This window comes from Papaver somniferum, unplaced genomic scaffold (genome assembly GCF_003573695.1).
Source record: "Papaver somniferum cultivar HN1 unplaced genomic scaffold, ASM357369v1 unplaced-scaffold_119, whole genome shotgun sequence".
NCBI classification, from domain to species: Eukaryota; Viridiplantae; Streptophyta; class Magnoliopsida; order Ranunculales; family Papaveraceae; genus Papaver; species Papaver somniferum.
Window position 1 is genome coordinate 4,578,715 of NW_020620936.1, and position 21,229 is coordinate 4,599,943.

At 34.8% G+C, this 21,229-nt stretch overlaps 2 protein-coding genes across 2 annotated transcripts; both read right to left on the reverse strand.

Annotated features, from left to right (window-relative positions):
- Positions 1 to 9,575: 9,575 nt before the first annotated feature.
- LOC113330826 lies at positions 9,576 to 11,066 on the reverse strand. The gene is made up of 2 exons (XM_026577632.1): positions 10,026 to 11,066; positions 9,576 to 9,869 (listed from the first exon to the last, which is right to left on the reverse strand). Exons 1-2 carry the CDS (start codon positions 11,064 to 11,066, stop codon positions 9,576 to 9,578), a joined length of 1,335 nt encoding a protein of 444 aa, XP_026433417.1.
- A 7,826-nt stretch (positions 11,067 to 18,892) lies between these two features.
- Positions 18,893 to 19,684, reverse strand: LOC113330827. Its single transcript, XM_026577633.1, has one exon. It carries the CDS (start codon positions 19,682 to 19,684, stop codon positions 18,893 to 18,895), a length of 792 nt encoding a protein of 263 aa, XP_026433418.1.
- Positions 19,685 to 21,229: the final 1,545 nt, after the last annotated feature.

A 21,229-nucleotide genomic window follows, 5' to 3' on the forward strand; every position in this document is an offset into this window, starting at 1 on the left:
ATTTCATTTCTATGTACGTTGAATCAAGAAAATATGAAGGAAGGCAAATTTCAGAATATAAGAAGGATGAAAGACCTGCCAGAACTAATCCAAATTCTAACAAATTTCATCTATTTGAATCAAATTGAAATACAAAGCCAATACAAAAATAAAGAGTTCATCAAAATGTTGATTTTTTATAATATAACTCAAAAAAGTCTACAGTCTTCGTTATAAGTCAGAAGTTGATTTATGAGACTAAATTGTAAACTAGATAAACTCATCTTTAACATAACTTTTTTGAAAAATGTATTGTAATCACAATTAATATGTTCTAAGACAGTACGTCTAGTAAAAATTGCATTTCTATGTACGTTGATTCAAAAATATATGAAGGAAGTCAAATTTCACTATAGAAGAAAGACGAAAGACCAAGCAGAACTTACCCAAATCCTAACAAATTTCATCTATCTTGAATCAAATAGAAACACAAAGCCAACACAAAAAGAAAGTGTTCATAAAAATGTTGAATTTTATATATGTTAACTCAAAAAGTCTACACACTTAGTTATAAGTCGGAAGTTGATTTCTGAGACTAAATTGTAAACTAGATAAACTCATCTTTAACAGAAAAAGTTTAAAAATGTATTGTAATCACAAATAATATGTTCTAAGGCATTACGTCTAGTAAAAATTGCATTTCTATGTACTTTGATTAAAGAAAATATGAAGGTAGGCTAATTTCACAATAGAATAAGGATGAAAGACCATGCAAACTAATCCAAATCCTAACAAATTTCATCTATCTTGAATCAAATAGAAAGATAAAGCCAACACAAAAAGAAAGAGTTCATAAAAATATTACATTTTATATACGTTGACTCAAAAAAGTCTACACACTGCGTTATAAGTCGAAAATTCATTTCTGAGACTAATCTGTAAACTAGATAAACTCCTCTTTAACAGAAAAAGTTTGAAAAGAAGGATGAAAGACCAAGCAGAATCAATCTAATTCCTAACAAATTTCACCTATCTTGAATCAAAAAGAAAGACAAAGCCAACACAATAATAAAGAGTTCATAAAAATGTTGAATTTTTTATACGTTACTTTGTTATAAGTCTGACATTGATTTCTGAAACTAAATTGTAAACTAGATAAACTCATCTTTAACAGAAAAAGTTTGAAAAATATATTGTAATCACAAATAATATGTTCTAAGGCATTACGTCTAGTAAAAATTGCATTTCTATGTACGTTGATTCAAGAAAATATGAAGGAAGGCAAATTTCAGAATATAAGAAGGATGAAAGACCAGCCAGAACTAATCCAAATTCTAACAAATTTCATCTATTTCAATCAAATTGAAATACAAAGCCAATACAAAAATAAAGAGTTCATAAAAATGTTGATTTTTTATAAGTTAACTCAATAAAGTCTACACTCTTCGTTATAAGTCAGAAGTTGATTTCTGAGACTAAATTGTAAACTAGATAAACTCATCTTTAACAGAAATTTTTTGAAAAATGTATTGTAATCACAATTAATATGTTCTAAGACAGTACGTCTAGTAAAAATTGCATTTCTATGTACGTTGATTCAAAAATATATGAAGGAAGTCAAATTTCACTATAGAAGAAAGACGAAAGACCAAGCAGAACTTACCCAAATCCTAACAAATTTCATCTATCTTGAATCAAATAGAAACACAAAGCCAACACAAAAAGAAAGTGTTCATAAAAATGTTGAATTTTATATATGTTAACTCAAAAAGTCTACACACTTAGTTATAAGTCGGAAGTTGATTTCTGAGACTAAATTGTAAACTAGATAAACTCATCTTTAACAGAAAAAGTTTAAAAATGTATTGTAATCACAAATAATATGTTCTAAGGCATTACGTCTAGTAAAAATTGCATTTCTATGTACTTTGATTAAAGAAAATATGAAGGTAGGCTAATTTCACAATAGAATAAGGATGAAAGACCATGCAAACTAATCCAAATCCTAACAAATTTCATCTATCTTGAATCAAATAGAAAGATAAAGCCAACACAAAAAGAAAGAGTTTATAAAAATATTACATTTTATATACGTTGACTTAAAAAAGTCTACACACTGCGTTATAAGTCGAAAATTCATTTCTGAGACTAATCTGTAAACTAGATAAACTCCTCTTTAACAGAAAAAGTTTGAAAAGAAGGATGAAAGACCAAGCAGAATCAATCTAATTCCTAACAAATTTCACCTATCTTGAATCAAATAGAAAGACAAAGCCAACACAATAATAAAGAGTTCATAAAAATGTTGAATTTTTTATACGTTACTTTGTTATAAGTCTGACATTGATTTCTGAAACTAAATTGTAAACTAGATAAACTCATCTTTAACAGAAAAAGTTTGAAAAATATATTGTAATCACAAATAATATGTTCTAAGGCATTACGTCTAGTAAAAATTGCATTTCTATGTACGTTGATTCAAGAAAATATGAAGGAAGGCAAATTTCAGAATATAAGAAGGATGAAAGACCAGCCAGAACTAATCCAAATTCTAACAAATTTCATCTATTTGAATCAAATTGAAATACAAAGCCAATACAAAAATAAAGAGTTCATAAAAATGTTGATTTTTTATAAGTTAACTCAATAAAGTCTACACTCTTCGTTATAAGTCAGAAGTTGATTTCTGAGACTAAATTGTAAACTATATAAACTCATCTTTAACAGAAATTTTTTGAAAAATGTATTGTAATCACAAATAATATGTTCTAAGGCAGTACGTCTATTAAAAATTGCATTTCTATGTACGTTGATTCAAAAATATATGAAGGAAGTCAAATTTCACTATAGAAGAAAGACGAAAGACCAAGCAGAACTTACCCAAATCCTAACAAATTTCATCTATCTTGAATCAAATAGAAACACAAAGCCAACACAAAAAGAAAGTGTTCATAAAAATGTTGAATTTTATATATGTTAACTCAAAAAGTCTACACACTTCGTTATAAGTCGGAAGTTGATTTCTGAGACTAAATTGTAAACTAGATAAACTCATCTTTAACAGAAAAAGTTTAAAAATGTATTGTAATCACAAATAATATGTTCTAAGGCATTACGTATAGTAAAAATTGCATTTCTATGTACGTTGATTAAAGAAAATATGAAGGTAGGCTAATTTCACAATAGAATAAGGATGAAAGACCATGCAAACTAATCCAAATCCTAACAAATTTCATCTATCTTGAATCAAATAGAAAGATAAAGCCAACACAAAAAGAAAGAGTTCATAAAAATATTAAATTTTATATACGTTGACTCAAAAAAGTCTACACACTTCGTTATAAGTCGAAAATTCATTTCTGAGACTAATCTGTAAACTAGATAAACTCCTCTTTAACAGAAAAAGTTTGAAAAGAAGGATGAAAGACCAAGCAGAATCAATCTAATTCCTAACAAATTTCACCTATCTTGAATCAAATAGAAAGACAAAACCAACACAATAATAAAGAGTTCATAAAAATGTTGAATTTTTTATACGTTACTTTGTTATAATTCTGACATTGATTTCTGAAACTAAATTGTAAACTAGATAAACTCATCTTTAATAGAAAAAGTTTGAAAAATGTATTGTAATCACAAATAATATGTTCTAAGGCATTACGTCTAGTAAAAAATTGCATTTCTATGTACGTTGATTAAAGAAAATATAAAGGTAGGCTAATTTCACAACAGAAGAAGGATGAAAGACCATGCAAACTAATCCAAATCCTAAAAAATTTCATCTATCTTGAATCAAATAGAAAGAGAAAGCCAACACAAAAAGAAAGAGTTCATAAAAATGTTAAATTTTATATACGTTAACTAAAAAAAGTCTACACACTTCGTTATAAGTCGGAAATTGATTTCTGAGACTAAATTGTAAACTAGATAAACTCATCTTTAACAGAAAAAGTTTGAAAAATGTATTGTAATTACAATTAATATGTTCCAAGGCAATACGTCTAGTAAAAATTGCATTTCTATGTACGTTGATTCAAGAAAATATGAAGGAAGTCGAATTTCACAATAGAAGAAAGATGTAAGACCATGCAGAACTAATCCAAATCCTAACAAATTTCATCTATCTTGAATCAAATAGAAAGACAAAGCCAACATAAAAAGAAAGAGTTCATTAAAATGTTGAATTTTATATACGTTAACTCAAAAAAGTCTACACATTTCGCTATAAGTCGGAAATTGATTTCAGAGACTAAATTGCAAACTAGATAAACTCATCTTTAACAGAGAAAGTTTGAAAAATGTATTGTAATTATAATTAATATGTTCTAAGGCAATACGTCTAGTAAAAATTGCATTTCTATGTACGTTGATTCTAGAAAATATGAAGCAAGTCAAATTTCACAATAGAAGAAGGATGAAAGACCATGTGATCGCTGTTGTATGCGTCAAAAATAAATTACACTTTCTCACAACTCAAAATAAATAATATAGCAAGGGTAAGAAAGGATCGTTCCCACAGAGAGGATCTAGGTTTTCAAGTTGTTTTGGTTTCCTATATAAACAAGGGGGATTTCTGATTTTTATGTAAAGGAAAATAAACTAAAAACAAATAATAAAATAAACAAGCAAATCAATAGGATGAAGATATTGGTCAATGATTAGTTTTCATTCACAAACATGAATTTGTAACAATAACTAGAATTGATATTTAATCTCAACTTTTATCAAAAGTCCTAGGATACCTTGATCGCAAGAATATCCCGCTAATTTCCTCTTGTCATCAACAAACACATTAAAAGATGCGAAAGTGAATTCTTCCTAGAAAGCAACCTAAAGTGTAAAAGCACAATTAAGTTTAACTCCCTAAGAGCACTAAGTTCTATGAAATAAGACTAATCAATGCAAACGAACGTGTAAAAGCACTAATCCGTTTTAACAAAGGTTATGATCCACATGTGACTACTAGGATGTATCACTACAAGCAATAATCAAAATTATGCTACGTGTATTCAAGGTGTATCACGTTTACGTATAATAAACCCTAAACTAGCAATATATATGATTACGAGTTCTACCAATTTGCAACTTGACAAAACTAACAATCAATCATACATGGCGATATTTCTAGCGAATCATAATCGACAAAACATGGAGACAAAACTAATTTATTGAATGAAAACCCATATTTGGAAATCCAACTTATTCCTTAACCAATACTAAAAGCTAGGTACTCATGGCATAGGAGTTCATCACAAGAAGAAAAAGAAAACTCATGTTTCTAACCCTAGGTTAAAAGTAGAAGAATAAGATAATAATATGGAGATATCTAGGTTTAGAGAAAGACTTTTATATTTATATGCTTCTCCCAATCCAAAAAGATACTCTTTCCAATATTAGGTCTTCTCAAAACCCATCTCCAAGTGGTCCACTAGGCCCATGTATGAGAAATATGTCTCTGGAATTTTGGGTCCAAAACTGGTCACCGGGGTTGATGACGTCATCGCCGGAATTGCTGACGTCATCGCCGGAGTCTGCCCGGAATTCGCACCACTGGTCACCTGAGAACTGCCGTCGGCAAGCTGAGTCAAACTGACGGTCTTCTCAAGTCTCTGTTATCTTTGACGGTCTTCATAACGGCGTCGTCATCTTTGGATCACTGAGTCATATGAGCTGGATCGTTAAGTCAACTCGCCGTACTCCGATTCCGGCAGAGTCTTCCCTGTTTCTGCTCAGTTCCCGGCCAATTCTAGGCCATTCAAATCCCTGCATTCCTAACATACATCTACTCATTCCACATCAACATCATCACAGCAGCCTCCAATTCCACTTCTTGGTTCAACTGCAACCAAACTCAATCCACTCCAGCAGCTGCATTTCACTACCATAACACACTTAACAGCCTTCCAAAACTTGCTCATCTTCTTCCCTTACTGCCATCACCAGCTTGGTCTCGACCTCGAACACACTCATTCATCACCAGCTCCATTAGCAGCAATTACAGAAGCAATTTGAATCCAGAATCTCTTCATAGACCTTCACGCATAGCTACGGTACCCATGGAAACAACATTAATCTTCAATCAGCTACTTGCTGATGTTTGCAGCCTGGTCTTGACCAAATCCGAGCCACTGCCAACACCATGTCCATCAAATTCCGACTGTATTCACCGTCTTCAAACCATTACGGCAGCAACAACTGTTCTCCTTCAGTTTCATGTATCTGGCAGCCATCCTGCAACCCGCTAACATTTTACAGCAACAACAACTTCTTACTTCCCTGAATCTCCAGTGTTGTAGCTTAAACCATTACCACTTCAGCTGCAATCTCATTGCCTTCAGCTCCATCTCTGCCTAGGATTAATTTATAGCAGCACACATACATTCTAACTTCCAAGACCACCTGATGCTTAGAACAACGACAACTCATTAGTCGGAAACAGTGAACTTGTAACTGCACTTCTTGTAATCAGCTCTGTAAGCCAATTCCATAACCTGAGCACCAGTACCACTTCACCTCGAGCCATTCTGTCACAACACATAATCCAGTATCACCATTTCTTCAAGCCAGCAACATAAGCTTCAGCGCATCTTTTTTTCTTGACTGCAATCCACCGTCTCCATTGTAGCTTCTCTGCAACACAACTTCACAACAGAAACCTTCACCTGCACCTGAATTCCTTGACTGCAATCCACCGTCTCCATTGTAGCTTATGATTAATATCACTAACCTTAACATTTCTGTCTAGATCAGTTTCATTAAGCATATCAGCAATGCTCTCATTCCCATACCAAACATCAAAATAAAGAGATGTAGCCCTCCCATCACCAATAAGAACCTTAGAATGCTTGTCCACAATAGAATGAATCAATTTAATGCCCGGCAAAATTGAAGAATTCACACCATAACGTTTGATACCACCATTTCTAGTAGTAAACTTTGCCCATAAAAAACGAGCCCATTTCTTGTCTGAAGAACGAATACTCCACCACAGCTTCATGAGGAGAGCTTTATTAATAACAACCATGCTGGTTATACCAAGACCACCTTCCTTCAGAGGACAACAAACTTTAGGATACCCAACAACAAATTTCCTAGTAACATCAGCATCACCAGACCAAAGAAAATTACGAATGGCTCTTTCCGCCTGTTAAACAAACTTTCTAGGCCACTTGTACACCGCCATGTTGTGAATGGCAAAGCTTGCTATCACTGAATTAATAAGAACAACTCTATCTTGAAAAGAAAGTAATCTTCCCTTCCAAACCGAAAGTTGATTCGTTATTTTCTCTATCACATTGCTAATGTGACGATATCTAACAGCCCCAGGCATGATCTGAACTCCCAAATACCTGTTCGGAAAATTGGAAACTTCCATACCAAGTAAATTAGTGATTGTTCCACAGCGACTCAAGGAACCACTACCATAATAAACCTTACTCTTTTGACGACAAACAGATTGCCCAGAGGCACTTTGATATTTACCAAGCAAAGCTAGAAGATTACGCAAACTCTTCATATTGCCTTTACAAAAAATCATAATGTCATCAGCAAAGAAAAGATGAGTGGGAGAAATACGTTTCTTCGAGAGCATTGGCGTCATCTTCTTTTCCACAAACAACTTCGTGAGATTTCTACTCAGAACATCTTCAATAAAAACAAAAATAAGGGGAGATAAAGGATCACCTTGCCTCAGACCTCTATTGATTGTGAAGAAACCCTCAGGACTTCCATTAAGAAGAATAGAAATCCTTGCTGAATTAAGGATTGACCAGATCCAAGAACACCATGTATGAGAGAAACCATATTTTCGAAAAACCTCTAAGACAAAGGACCAGCTAACCGTGTCAAAATCTTGAGTAATATCTAGCTTCAACCCCAAATTACCATCCCTCCGCTTAGTTTTTAAATCATTGATCATCTTCGACGCCACACTAATGTTCTCATGAATATTTCTCCCCTTCATAAAAGCAACTTTCTCTTCTGAAACTAAATTATCAAGAACACTCCCCAGTCTTGTAGCTAAAATCTTAGTAAAAATCTTAAAGAAAAAATTACTAAGACCAATAGGCCTGAAGTTTCGAAGAGAATTGGCCCCTCTAAACTTGGCAAGTAAAATAATAAGACTAGAATTAGTACCTTGAGGAATCATCTGCCGACGCCGGCAATACGTGACAGCATTGAAAAGGTCTTGCTGAATCACATCCCAGCAATGCCTATAGAAACAACCAGAGAAACCATCCGGCCCAGGGGCACTATCAGCGCCAAGATCAAAAACAGCATTCTTAATCTCTTCAATAGTAGGAATCTCATCCATTCTCTGACTATCTTCCACGGAAATAATGTATGATCATATTGAAACAAAGCATCATCAATAGGCAACTCAGCACCATTAAATTTATCCTCAAAATAGGCCACGGTGTGGTCTTTAATTTGGTCACAATCAGTTATAACAACCCCATTATCATCCACCAACTCCGAAATCATGTTACTACTCCTTCTAGTCCTAATATTGGCATGAAAAAAAGAAGTATTACTAGCACCTTCCTGAAGCCATTTATTTCTTGACTTTTGCTTCAACATAGTAGCTTGTTGTGCACGAATTTCCTGAAGTGTAACTGAAGCCTCTTTGGCATAATTCAGCTCAGTTACATCCTCTGGATCCTCATCTGAAATTGTAAGCGCCACTTCCATAGTCAACTGCGCTTGCTTGATCTTAGCATACACATTGCCAAAGACACGTAAATTCCACTCTTTCATGATAACCTTTAACCTTTTAAGTTTGGAAGGAAAAATAAAAGTCGGCGTACCAGTAATAGGGGCGTTCCAACTCTCACTCACCATGCGCATGAAGTCTGAATGAGAAAACCACATCTTCTGAACTCTAAAAGGAGCTCGTTTCGGTCTAGTATTAACAAAAGGAAATCCAATAAGAGTGGAATGGTCAGAAACTTCACGAGGAAGAGCTTTACACCTCCAATTCTCAAACTTAATAAGCCACGCCTCATTGATCAAAGCTCTATCTAGCTTACAAAGTATTCTACAAACACCAGATTGGCCATTAGCCCAAGTGAACTTAGAACCCAAAAAATCAGCTTCAAAAAGATCATTATCCTCCATCCAATCACTAAAATCATTGATGACTGAAGTACGTGGTTGTCTACCTCCTCTCTTCTCCTCATTGCGAAGAACACAATTAAAATCACCCATAACCAACCATGGAGTATTATTATCAACTGAAGAAAGTTTTTGCCATAAACTTCTTCTCGTGACACGTAAACAGCTAGCATGAACAAAGGAAATCAAAACCCCCTCTACTTCAATAGTAATACCTTGCCTACTAGAAATCATAACTACAGGCGTAGCTATGCAGCTGGACCAAAAAATACATATGTTTCCTTTAGACGAACCAACAGAATTATGAATAACTTCTTTCTTATAGCCATCCACATATAAAGTTTGCAAGAAATTTAAAGTACAATGTACCTTTGGCTCTGCAATACATAAAATATCCGGCTTGAAATCATGAAATAACTCACGCAACTTATTCTTAGCAGCATCACGTGCAATGCCATTTATGTTCCAATATAGAACACGCATTAAAAACCAGATTTGGAGGAGTTAGTATCAATCTGAGAAGTTGTACCAGAATTAATTCTTGGTAAACTTCCTTTTTCAGCACAAATTCTCAAATTGGAGTCCTGAAGAGACTCGGAATCAGAAGTATTCCTACCCTCAGTAGTGTTCACTACCTTATGCATGGATTGCATGCGAACACGCCTAGCTTCTTGATCAGCCCTAAACTTTGCATCAGCTGAACTCTCCTCCACATCTTGAATTGTTTCAATAGCATTATATCTGTTTTTATTTAAAAGAAACTCCCCAGCCGTAAGCTGATCACAAAGAGGAGTAGGAGTTGCGGTCACAATCCTAACAGGTTTGGGAATCCTAGTTCCAACCAAACTTGTTATAGTTGATGGATTAGTTTCACCCACTTTTCCATTCTTAACTAAAACTGATTTTGAAGCCTGCGCTTGTTTAGTTCTCGCCAATTCAACATAGACAGATTCAAAATCAGCTTTGGCTTGTGCCATAACAACCTCCAACTGCTGAGCCTTCACCAGCTTAGCAGCAAACTCCACATCAGCTTCTTCACCAGCAATATTATCAACAACATCACGAACATCTACATTGACGTTGTGAGATTTTTTCTTTCCCTTCTTCTTACGCCTAGCCACTTTCCATTCCCCACCAGCAGGTTTAGGAATATTGCTCACGCCAGGTTGAGAATCATCAATGCTAACTTGTTTGCTTACCACAAGTTGTCGCTCAGTATTTTCCTTGTGCTGCTTTCTACATTCATGATCAGTATGCCCAATCAACTTGCACTTGGAACAATATTTTGGAACTTTTTGAATCTCAACAGATTGCCAAAAATCTAAACCCCCAACCGTAATATGAATAGCATCAGTAGCTGCTTCAGCAAAATTAATATCCACCAAAAGTGATGCAAAGTGACCATATTCATGAGCAAGAGTACGTCTATCAACCACAATTGAAGTTCCTAATGATTTAGCCAAGGACAATAGCGTTTTTTCTGTCCAGAATTCTAATGGAAGCCCTGGAAAAGAAACCCACACGGAAGCATGAGATGATCTTTGTTTTTCAGCATCAAAACCAGGAAACCATTCAATTAGGGTTAGCTTTTGATGCCTAAAAAACCAAGCTTCAGCATTCAAAAGCTTGTCTTTTGCTGTTTGGGATTGTAACTTGATGGTGAAGAAACCTCTACTCATAGGAATTAGCTGAACCGCACCTTGACCTAGCTGCCATTGATGTTCCAAATCATCCTTCACTTCTTGGAAAGTAATTCCTTTGAAATCTAAACGTCCAATAAGACTGAATTTCCAAATATCACAACCTTCCAAATAGAAAGATTCAGGTAAAACAATCGCTGGTTTGCCTTCTTTTAACGTTGGCAATGGTAAAGAACTGAGATCAATAGATGTTGTTGGAAGCTGTTGCTTCCCCTTCACCTGATCAGCATAAGTACGAGACCTAACATGAGACGCATGAGAAGCATCTCCCATCTCAAATCACCCGTAGATGATTGAGGAGAATCAAAAAAAATTGAAAAGTTTGAAAACCCTAAACCCTAAGGAAAATCGCCTCAGAGCCAAGAGAGAGAATTCAAGATAGATGAAATTTGTTAGGATTTCTGAAAGACCATGCAGAACTAATCCAAATCCTAACAAATTTCATCTATCTTGAATCAAATAGAAAGACAAATCCAACACAAAAAGAAAGAGTTCATAAAAATGTTGAATTTAATATACGTTAACTCAAAAAAGTCTACACACTTCGTTATAAGTCGGAAAATGATTTCTGAGACTAAATTATAAACTAGATAGACTCATCTTTAACAGAAAAAGTTTGAAAATGTATTGTAATTACAATCAGTATGTGCTAAGGCAATACGTCTAGTCACAATTGCAATTCTATTTACGTTAATTCAAGAAAATATGAAGGAAGTCAAATTTCACAATAAAAGAAGGATGAAAGACCATGCAGAACTAATCCAAATCCTAACAAATTTCATCTATCTTGTTACAAATAGAAAGACAAAGCCAACACAAAAAGAAAGAGTTCATAAAAATGTTGAATTTTATATACGTTAACTCAAAAAAGTCTACACATTTCGTTATAAGTCGTAAAGTGATTTCTGAGACTAAATTGTAAACTAGATATACTCATCTTTAAAAGAAAACTTTTGAAAAATGTATTGTAATTATAATTAATATGTTCTAAGGCAATACGTCTAGTAAAAATTGCATTTCTATGTACGTTGATTCAAGAAAATATGAAGGAAGTCAAATTTCACAATAGAAGAAGGATGAAAGACCATGCAGAACTAATCCAAATCCTAACAAATTTCATCTATCTTGAATCAAATAGAACGACAAAGCCAACACAAAAAGAAAGAGTTCATAAAAATGTTGAATTTTATATACGTTAACTCAAAAAAGTCTACACATTTCGTTATAAGTCGGAAATTGATTTCTGAGACTAAATTGTAAACTAGATAAACTCATCTTTAACAGAAAAAGTTTGAAAAATGTATTGTAATTACAATTAATATGTTCTAAACAATACGTCTAGTAAAAATTGCATTTCTATGTACGTTGATTCAAGAAAATATGAAGGAAGTCAAATTTCACAATAGAAGAAAGATGAAAGACCATGCAGAACTAATCCAAATCCTAACAAATTTCATCTATCTTGAATCTAATAGAAAGACAAAGCCAACATAAAAAGAAAGAGTTCATAAAAATGTTGAATTTTATATACGTTAACTCAAAAGAGTCTACACATTTCGTTATAAGTCGGAAATTGATTTCTGAGACTAAATTGTTTTTTTTTTGCTAGGTCAAAAAATTTTATTAAAGCAAAAAAACGTAATTACAAGAATTACAAAATTGGAGCACAATTCTCCCTACTCCATAAACCAAAGGGGACTAAATAACGATTAAGAAATAACAAAAGCAATAACCACAAAAAATAAAAATAAAAGAAGCTACCTATATCTATAGCCAACTCCTTTCAATTTACTTCTGCTGCTACCAACTCTATACGATTTTCTCTTAGAAAAAATCCCATCCATAATATCCGTATCAAAAGCATAATTACCCAAGACATCCTCATAAAACTCTCCGTCTTCCTGAGACTAAATTGTAAACTATATAAACTCATCTTTAACTGAAAAAGTTTGAAAAATGTATTGTAATTATAATTAATATGTTCTAAGGCAATACGTCTAGTAAAAATTGCATTTCTATGTACGTTGATTCATTAATTGCTGAAGTCCTAGGCTGAAGACCACCCTTTTTCTCATCAAGTCGAAGTATACAATTGAAATGTCCCATGATAAGCCACGAGGTCGACGTATCATGGCTATTAAGCTGCTGCCAAATCCTTCGCCTAGTAACCTGAGCATAACTAGCATGAACTAACGAGATATGAACTCCATCAACCTCAACTGTTATGGCATGTTTGCTCCTATTAATAACCGAGGGAACAATACCATTTATGTAGCAAATCCACATATTAGCAATACTAGAAGCAGTCCCATTATGAATAACATGTGGATAAAAACCTTCTAACTGAAGTCTATTACCAAAACCAACCGAGCAATGAACTTTTGGTTCCGCAAGACAAAAAATATCCGGCTTGAACTCCCTAATTAACTCTCTAAGTTTACATTGATCTGCATCACGAGCAACTCCATTTATGTTCCAAAAGAGAACCCGCATAATTAAACTTTGGGGGTTTGATTTTTAGATAGCTTTACTTGATGAGAAGTATTTGAGGAGGATTTTAGTCTTGGTGAAGAACACTTTCGAGCACGAACTCCCAATTCAGATTCTTCCGAGTCCGACATGGAATCATTATCTCTCAAAGCATCAATTTTTGCTTGAAGAGCTATCAACTGCTGCTGCTTAGCACGTTTAGCTACTTCATCAACCTTATTAATCTCCAAAAGAGGGTTATTCAAAGTCTCACCAACTGATCCCAGAATATTGAATTTGTTATGAGAGATATATTCTGAACTTTCTTCAAGAGTATCACACACCGATGTAGACAAAGATAAAACAGGAATCCTACCAGGATTAGGAAGTCTAGTTCTTGCCAATTCAACATTCCCAACTGGATTAGTATTCAAGGCAACAATACTCAACGACTTTGCCATGTTAACTAAAACTGAATGCGCAAGCTTAGCTTGTTTCGCTCTCTCAAACTCAGCTGTATCCCTGAGCAAAACAACTTCGGAATTCACGAGTTCATCTTGTAACTGTTGTTCCAACTCAACAGTGTCTTCAATGCTCACAGTAGCAGGCTGTACGTTGTTATCAACTGTTCCCTTTCGATTTTCTTTACCATTCTTCTTTTGACCTGCAACTTGCCATGCCGTATTAGTGTCACCCTGGTGGATAACTAGAGCATTAGATTGTTGCGACGTACTGGCAGTAGCGGGTGGCGTATTAACTGCAGTAACATGCTTCTTTCTGCACTCTGAGTCTAGGTGACCAACTATTTTGCACTTGGAACAGTATTTCGGCCTTTTCAAGTTTTAAATGGTTGCAAAAAATTGCCCACCAACTTCAACATAAACATAATCTGTATTAAGCTTTGCAAAATCAATATCGATTAGGACTGAGGCGTAATGCCCGTACTCATGGTTTAGGGTTCTCTTATCAACCACAATAGGAGTTCCAAGAGATTTTCCCAAAGCTAACAACGTCTTCTCCACCCACATTTCAACCGGAAGACCTGGAAACTTGACCCAGACGGTAGAGTGAGAGGTACATTGTTTATCAGCATCGAACCCTGGATACCATTCGATCAGACGTAAAGGTTGCTCGTTCACAATCCATGGATCCTTATTACCCACACGATAAACTTTTTCTTTGTCTTCCTGTGTTAACAACTTGATGATGAAGAATCCCCAGTTCATGGGGATGAACTGCACCTTAGCCTCTCCAAGCTTCCATTGTTGTTCCAAGTTAATCTTAACATCATTGAGTTTGATACCCTTGAGATCCAGCCTCCCAATGAGACTGAAGCACCATATTTGATAGCCCTCTTCATAATAATCTTGCGGAATAACCACAACCGGTTTTCCATCTTTGATAGTAGGGTTTGGTAGAGTAGTAATGTCGATAGCAGTAGAAACATGGTTTTTTTTGTTTTTTCCCATAACAAGTTCAGCAAACGTTAGCTTTTGATGACTAGACTCACCAACCGATTGTTCCCCCATCTTTGATCACCAAAGAGATGATCCAAGATGAAGCGCGGAAAAAAGTTTTTGAAAAAAATTTGAAAACCCTAAAATCGCCAAAGCAAAGTTAGGAGAGGGAAAAAATTTGCTTGCTTGGTCTTTTGCTTTCTAAGGCAATACGTCCAGTAAAAATTGCATTTCTATGTACGTTGATTCAATAAAATATAAAGGAAATCAAATTTCACAAGAAGAAGGATGAAAGACCAAGCAGAACTAATCCAAATCCTAACAAATTTCATCAATCTTGAATCAAATAGAAAGACAAAGCTAACACGAAAAGAAAGAGTTCATAAAAATGTTGAATTTTATATAAGTTAACTCAAAAATCTCTACACACTTTGTTATAAGTCAGAAATTGATTTTTGAGACTAAATTGTAAACTACATAAACTCACCTTTAACAGAAAAAGTTTGAAAATAAGGTCCTTGTTCGTTCAGACTCGGTTGGTGCTATTACAGCATTGACAACTTCGAACGTTCCTTGGTTTGTTAAACACAAGTGGAGTTTGATTCAAAGTAGATATGTTTCCATTCGTTTTGTGCACACATATCATGAGGCTAACTTCGCGGCAGACAACATGGCAAAGAGGGGTTGTTCTCTAAGAAATGGTGAAGGGTTAAACTATGATGAAAGACCATATTTTCTTCATTCGTTAGAATATCCAAATATTTCATATTTCAGATTTAAGTAGTTTGTAAGTTTTTGGGTTCTTCGGACCTCTTTTCTTGTAAACTCTTTGTACATATTGGCTATTCATCAATACAATTTGGACTTACCAAAAAAAAAAAGAAAAAGTTTGAAAAATGTATTGTAATCACAATTAATATGTTCTGAGGCAATACGTCTAGTAAAAACTGCATTTCTATGTACGTTGATTCAAGAAAATATGAAGAAAGTCAAATTTCACAATAGAAGAAGGATGAAAGACCAAGCAGAACTAATCCAAATCCTAACAAATTTCATCTATCTTGAATCATATAGAAAGACAAAGCCAACACAAAAGGAAAGAGTTCATAAAAATGTTGAATTTTATATAGGTTAACTCAAAAAAGTCTACACACTTCGTTATAAGTCGTAAATTGATTTCTGAGACTAAATTGTAAACTAGATAAACTCATCTTTAACAGAAAAAGTTTGAAAAATGTATTGAATTCACAATTAATATGTTCTAAGGAAATATGTCTAGTAAAAATTGCATTTCTATGTACGTTGATTCAAGAAAATATGAAGGAAGTCAAATTTCACAATAGAAGAAGGATGAAAGACCAAGCAGAACTAATCCAAATCCTAACAAATTTCATCTATCTTGAATCAGATAGAAACACAAAGCCAACACAAAAGGAAAGAGTTCATAAAAATGTTGAATTTTATATACGTTAACTCAAAAAAGTCTACACACTTCGTTATAAGTTGTAAATTGATTTCTGAGACTAAATTGTAAACTAGATAAACTCATCTTTAACAGAAAAGTTTGAAAAATGTATTGTAATCACAATTAATATGTTCTAAGGAAATACGTCTAGTGAAAATTGCATTTCTATGTACGTTGATTCAAGAAAATATGAAGGAAGTCCAATTTCACAATAGAAGAAGGATGAAAGACCAAGCAGAACTAATCTAATTCCTAACAAATTTCACCTATCTTGAATCAAATAGAAAGACAAAGCCAACACAAAAATAAAGAGTTCATAAATATTTTTTTTGGTAAGTCAAAAAATTATATTAAATAAAAGAGATATTTACAAATAGAATACAAGAAAAGAGGTCAGAGAAATCCCAAAAACGTATAAACTATTTAAATCTAAAATAAGAAACATGAGGATATTCTATAGAATTAAGAAAATCAGGTCTTCCATCATAGTTTATCCCTTCCCCTTCACCTAGTAGACATCCTCTTTTTGCCATAATATCCGTAACAAAATTGGTTTCACGATATGTATGTTTAAAACGGATTGAATCATATAATTGTCGAACATCTTCCTAACGTTGAATAACAAACCAAGGCAGAGCCATATTTTCCAAAGCATAAATAGCACTAACAGAATCCGACCAAATCAGCACACGTCTAATTCCCCACTTGACAGCCCATTCCAATCCAACAATAATTCCATATAATTCCGCAATAAAACTATTTGTAATGCCCAGGCCAATGCTCATTGCTCCAAGAACGTTACACTCTTCATCACGGACTACAACACCTGCTCCAGCTATACCGGCTCCATTACCACGAGTTGCTCCATCACAATATAGCATAATCTCTCCACTTTCCGGAGGCACCCAGAAAACTTCCACCGGAACTGTATGATTGACTTGTCTATGATGTACATTAAAAAAATTCAGAATTTGCAATTCCTCAACAAAATTGAACATGAAACTCTTTAATCTCGAAGAATAATCATGAATAAGAGTGGAAATGCGCTTCCTGAAGAAACTCCAGCTGATCATCTTGTTTTCAAAAACAATTTTGTTTCTAATATTCCAAAGTTCAGACCGAGTAACAAGCACAACAATCAACCACAAGTCTTTAACAATTGGACTTTTTCTTTCGGCAGACTTGTAAGCAATTATGAAATCTTGGTGAGGCCGTAAACCAAAAATTTTAGCTATCCACGTCCTGGCACTCTGAGCAAAAGTACACGACCAAAGGATATGGTCTAAGGACTCCTCCACAGACCTGCACAAACAACATCTGTTAGAAAGAGAGATCTTGAAACCGCTATGGACTTTGTCGAGAGTCGCACATGCTCCCCTCATTATTTTCCATTTTTGTGCCGCAAGCATTGGGTGAACTTCCTTGCGCCAGAGTAAAGCAACTCCACGAAGAACATGATATTTTTGACGAATAATCTCCCTAGCAGAACTTATAGAGAAAACCCCCTTCAAATCCGGCATCCAAAAAAAAAAATCTGGTCCATGATGCAACCTGGGAAGAGTAGCGAGATTAACTCTAGCCGGTAACAAATTTTCACCGTGAGTATTATTGATAAACCAATCCCCGTCCATAATTATTTCGCTCACTTTTGCTGACCTATCCAAGTTCTGATCTCCTAAAATATCAGCGATAGAAACGGTACCAACCAGATATCAAAATAAAGAGACGTGGATCTCCCATCACTAATCAAAGATTTAGTATTTTGAGCAACCATTCTATCAACCCAACGAACACCAGGCAGAATAGTAGATTTTATCCCATAATCCTTCACTTTACCGTCCCTACAAGTGTATTTAGCTTCTAAGAACCGAGCCCATTTCTTATGTGATCTTTTGATTTTCGACCAGAGTTTAGCAACAAAAGCCTTATTCATGACACTCAATCTGGTAAGACCAAGTCCCCCTTCAGAAAGAGGAGAACAGACTTTATCAAAACCAACAACAAAATCCCTGGATATTCCGGAATCCCTAGACCAAATAAAATTCTGAATCACCCTTTCGCATTGTTGAATGAACTTTAGAGGCCATTTATAAACCGCCATATTATGGATGGAATAACTAGCAATGAAGGTTTTAACAAGCACCACTCTATCCTGGAATGAAAGCATTTTACCTTTCCAGACAGCTAATTGATTTTTTATTTTATCAATGACAGTACATATATTCTATATCTCACCGCCCCTGGCATGATTTGCACTCCTAAATAACGATCAGGAAAAGAAGCAAGACTCATACCAAGAAAATCAACAATAGTTCTCCGTCTACTCAAAGACCCCCCATCATAATAAATTTTACTTTTTTTGCCTGCAAACGGTTTGCCCAGAAACACGATGATACTGCTCTAGTAAAGAAACCATATTTCTCACACTTTTCATATTTCCTTTACAAAAAATCATAATATCATCATCAAAGAATAAATGAGTAGGGGAAATACCATTTCTCGTAACCATTGGTGACATTTTCTTCTCCTTAAAAAGCTTAGAAATGTTCCTGCTAAGGACATCTTCAATCAAAACAAAAATCAAGGAAGAAAGGGTATCACCTTGACGTAAACCGCTATTAATTTTGAAGAACCCTTCCGGACGGAAATTTAAAAGAACAGAAATACGAGCAGATTGTAAGATAGAATGGATCCATGTACACCAATCCTCAGAGAAACCATAACTGCGGAGCACCTCCAAAACAAAAAGACCAACTAACAGTATCAAAAGCCTGAGAAATATCCAATTTCATTCCCAAATCGCCATCCTTGCTTTTAATATGAAGCTCATTAACCATCTCAGAGGCCAAGCTAATATTTTCGTGAATATTTCTCTCTTTCATGAAAGCCACTTGTTCCTCAGAGACAAGTTTTTCCAAAACACTTCCCAGTCTGGTAGTTACAATTTTAGTAAAGATCTTGAAAAAGAAATTACTAAGGCCAATAGGTCTAACATTCCGAAGAGAATTAGCTCCTTTAACCTTTGCCAGGAGAATAATAAGACTCGAATTAGCCCCACTAGGAGTAAATTTATGTTGCCAGAAAAAAAGAATTGCTACAAATAAATCACGTTGGATAATCTCCCAACAATGCTTATAGAAACAACCCGAGAAACCATCAGGACCCGGAGCACTGTGAGCCCCTAAATCAAAAACATCCTTTTGAATCTCCTCCACCGTAGGCAAACTGTCCATACGTTGTTGTTCCTCCAAAGTAATAGACAAATGATCGTAATCAAAAATCTGATCTTCAACCGGCATTTCCACACCATTAAACTTGTTCTCATAATAAGAAACAACATGTTGGCACAATTGATCCCCATCTGTGATAGTATTAGCAGCATCATCCACGATCTCAGAAATAGTGTGATTACCTTTACGAATGCGAATGCTATTACGCAGAAAACTAGAGTTACTAGCTCCCTCCAAAATCCATTTGTTCCTTGCTTTTTGGTGAAGCATAATATTTTGTTTCTTGGTCAAATAATCATTTTTTTCTTTTTTCTCTCTCCTAATTTTGCTCTGGCGATTTTAGGGTTTTGCATTTTTTTTCAAAAAAATTTCACGCACTTCATCTTGGATCATCACTTTGGTGATTCAAGATGGGTGATAGTTCTCAAAATACTCAGTTGAGAACTCTCACTTATGCTGATCAAGTTAAGGGAAAACAACAGTTGCCAACGACCTCAATAGACCTAAGTTCGCTACCTATTCCAACTGTGAAAGAAGAGAAACCTGCTGTGGTGCTTCATGAATCGTTCTATTTGGAAGGATGTGATATTTGGAAATTTAGCCTTATTGGGTGTTTATATTTAAAAGGAGTTAACTTTCAAGATGTGAAGAACAACCTTGAGGAACAATGGCACTTAGGTCAGGGACGTGTCCAATTTGTTCCAATGAACAAGGGTTTCTTTACAATCAAGTTGCAATCACAAGCTGATAAAGACAAGTTGTTGAATGTTGAAGCATGGTTTTTCGATCATCAAAAGCTAAACCTAATTGAATGGTTTCCAGGTTTTGACGCTGACAACAAAGGGCCTTACATGCTTCCATGTGGGTCAAGTTTCCAGGCTTGCCGCTAGAGTTTTTGGATTGAAAAACGCTACTTGCCATGGAAAAATCGTTGGGTACTTTTTTTTTTCTTGATAAGTCAAAAATTGTATTAATAGATAACAAAATTTACAAGATATAGTTTACAAGAAAAGAGGTCAAAGCAACCAAAAAAACTTGAAAACTATTTAAATCTATAATAAGCAACATTTGGATATTCAACTGAAATTAAAAAAAATAGGTCTTCCTTCATAATGCATTCCAACACCATTGTCAAGATAACACCCTCGCTTAGCCATAGAATCCGCCGCAGAATTTGCTTCTCTGTAAGTATGAATAAATCTAATGGAGTCATAGTTTCTACAAACCATTAACCACCTTTTCCTTGCAAACCAGGGCAAATTAGAATTTTTCAACGCCTCTACCACACCATAAGAATCTGACCGGATGCAAATATGCCTTACACCACATCTTGTATCCCATTCCATTCCAACAATGATTCCATACAATTCAGCCAAGTAATTAGTTGTAACTCCCAAGCCGATCGACATAGCTCCAATAACATTACAAGATGCATCTCGCGCCACCACACCTGCTCCAGCTCTACCAGGATTTCCCCTTGCTGCACCGTCACAACAAATTTGAAGCTCATCACTCTCCGGAGGTTGCCAAAAGCACTCAACAGGTTGCTGACCTTTGACTCTTCTATGCTGCACACTAAAATAGTCCAAAATAAAAACATCTTCAACGCTGCTTTTCATGTAACCCTTTAGGAGAACTGTATAGTCTTGAATCAGCTTCAAAACTCTCTTGAAAAACATACTCCAGTTAAGCTTCTTGTGCTCAAAAACACCTTTGTTCCTCAACGACCATATCTCATATTTAATCACCAGGTTTGCTACTAGCCACAGTTCACGAATAATCTAACTGCGCCCTTTAGCTGCCTTACAAGAAACA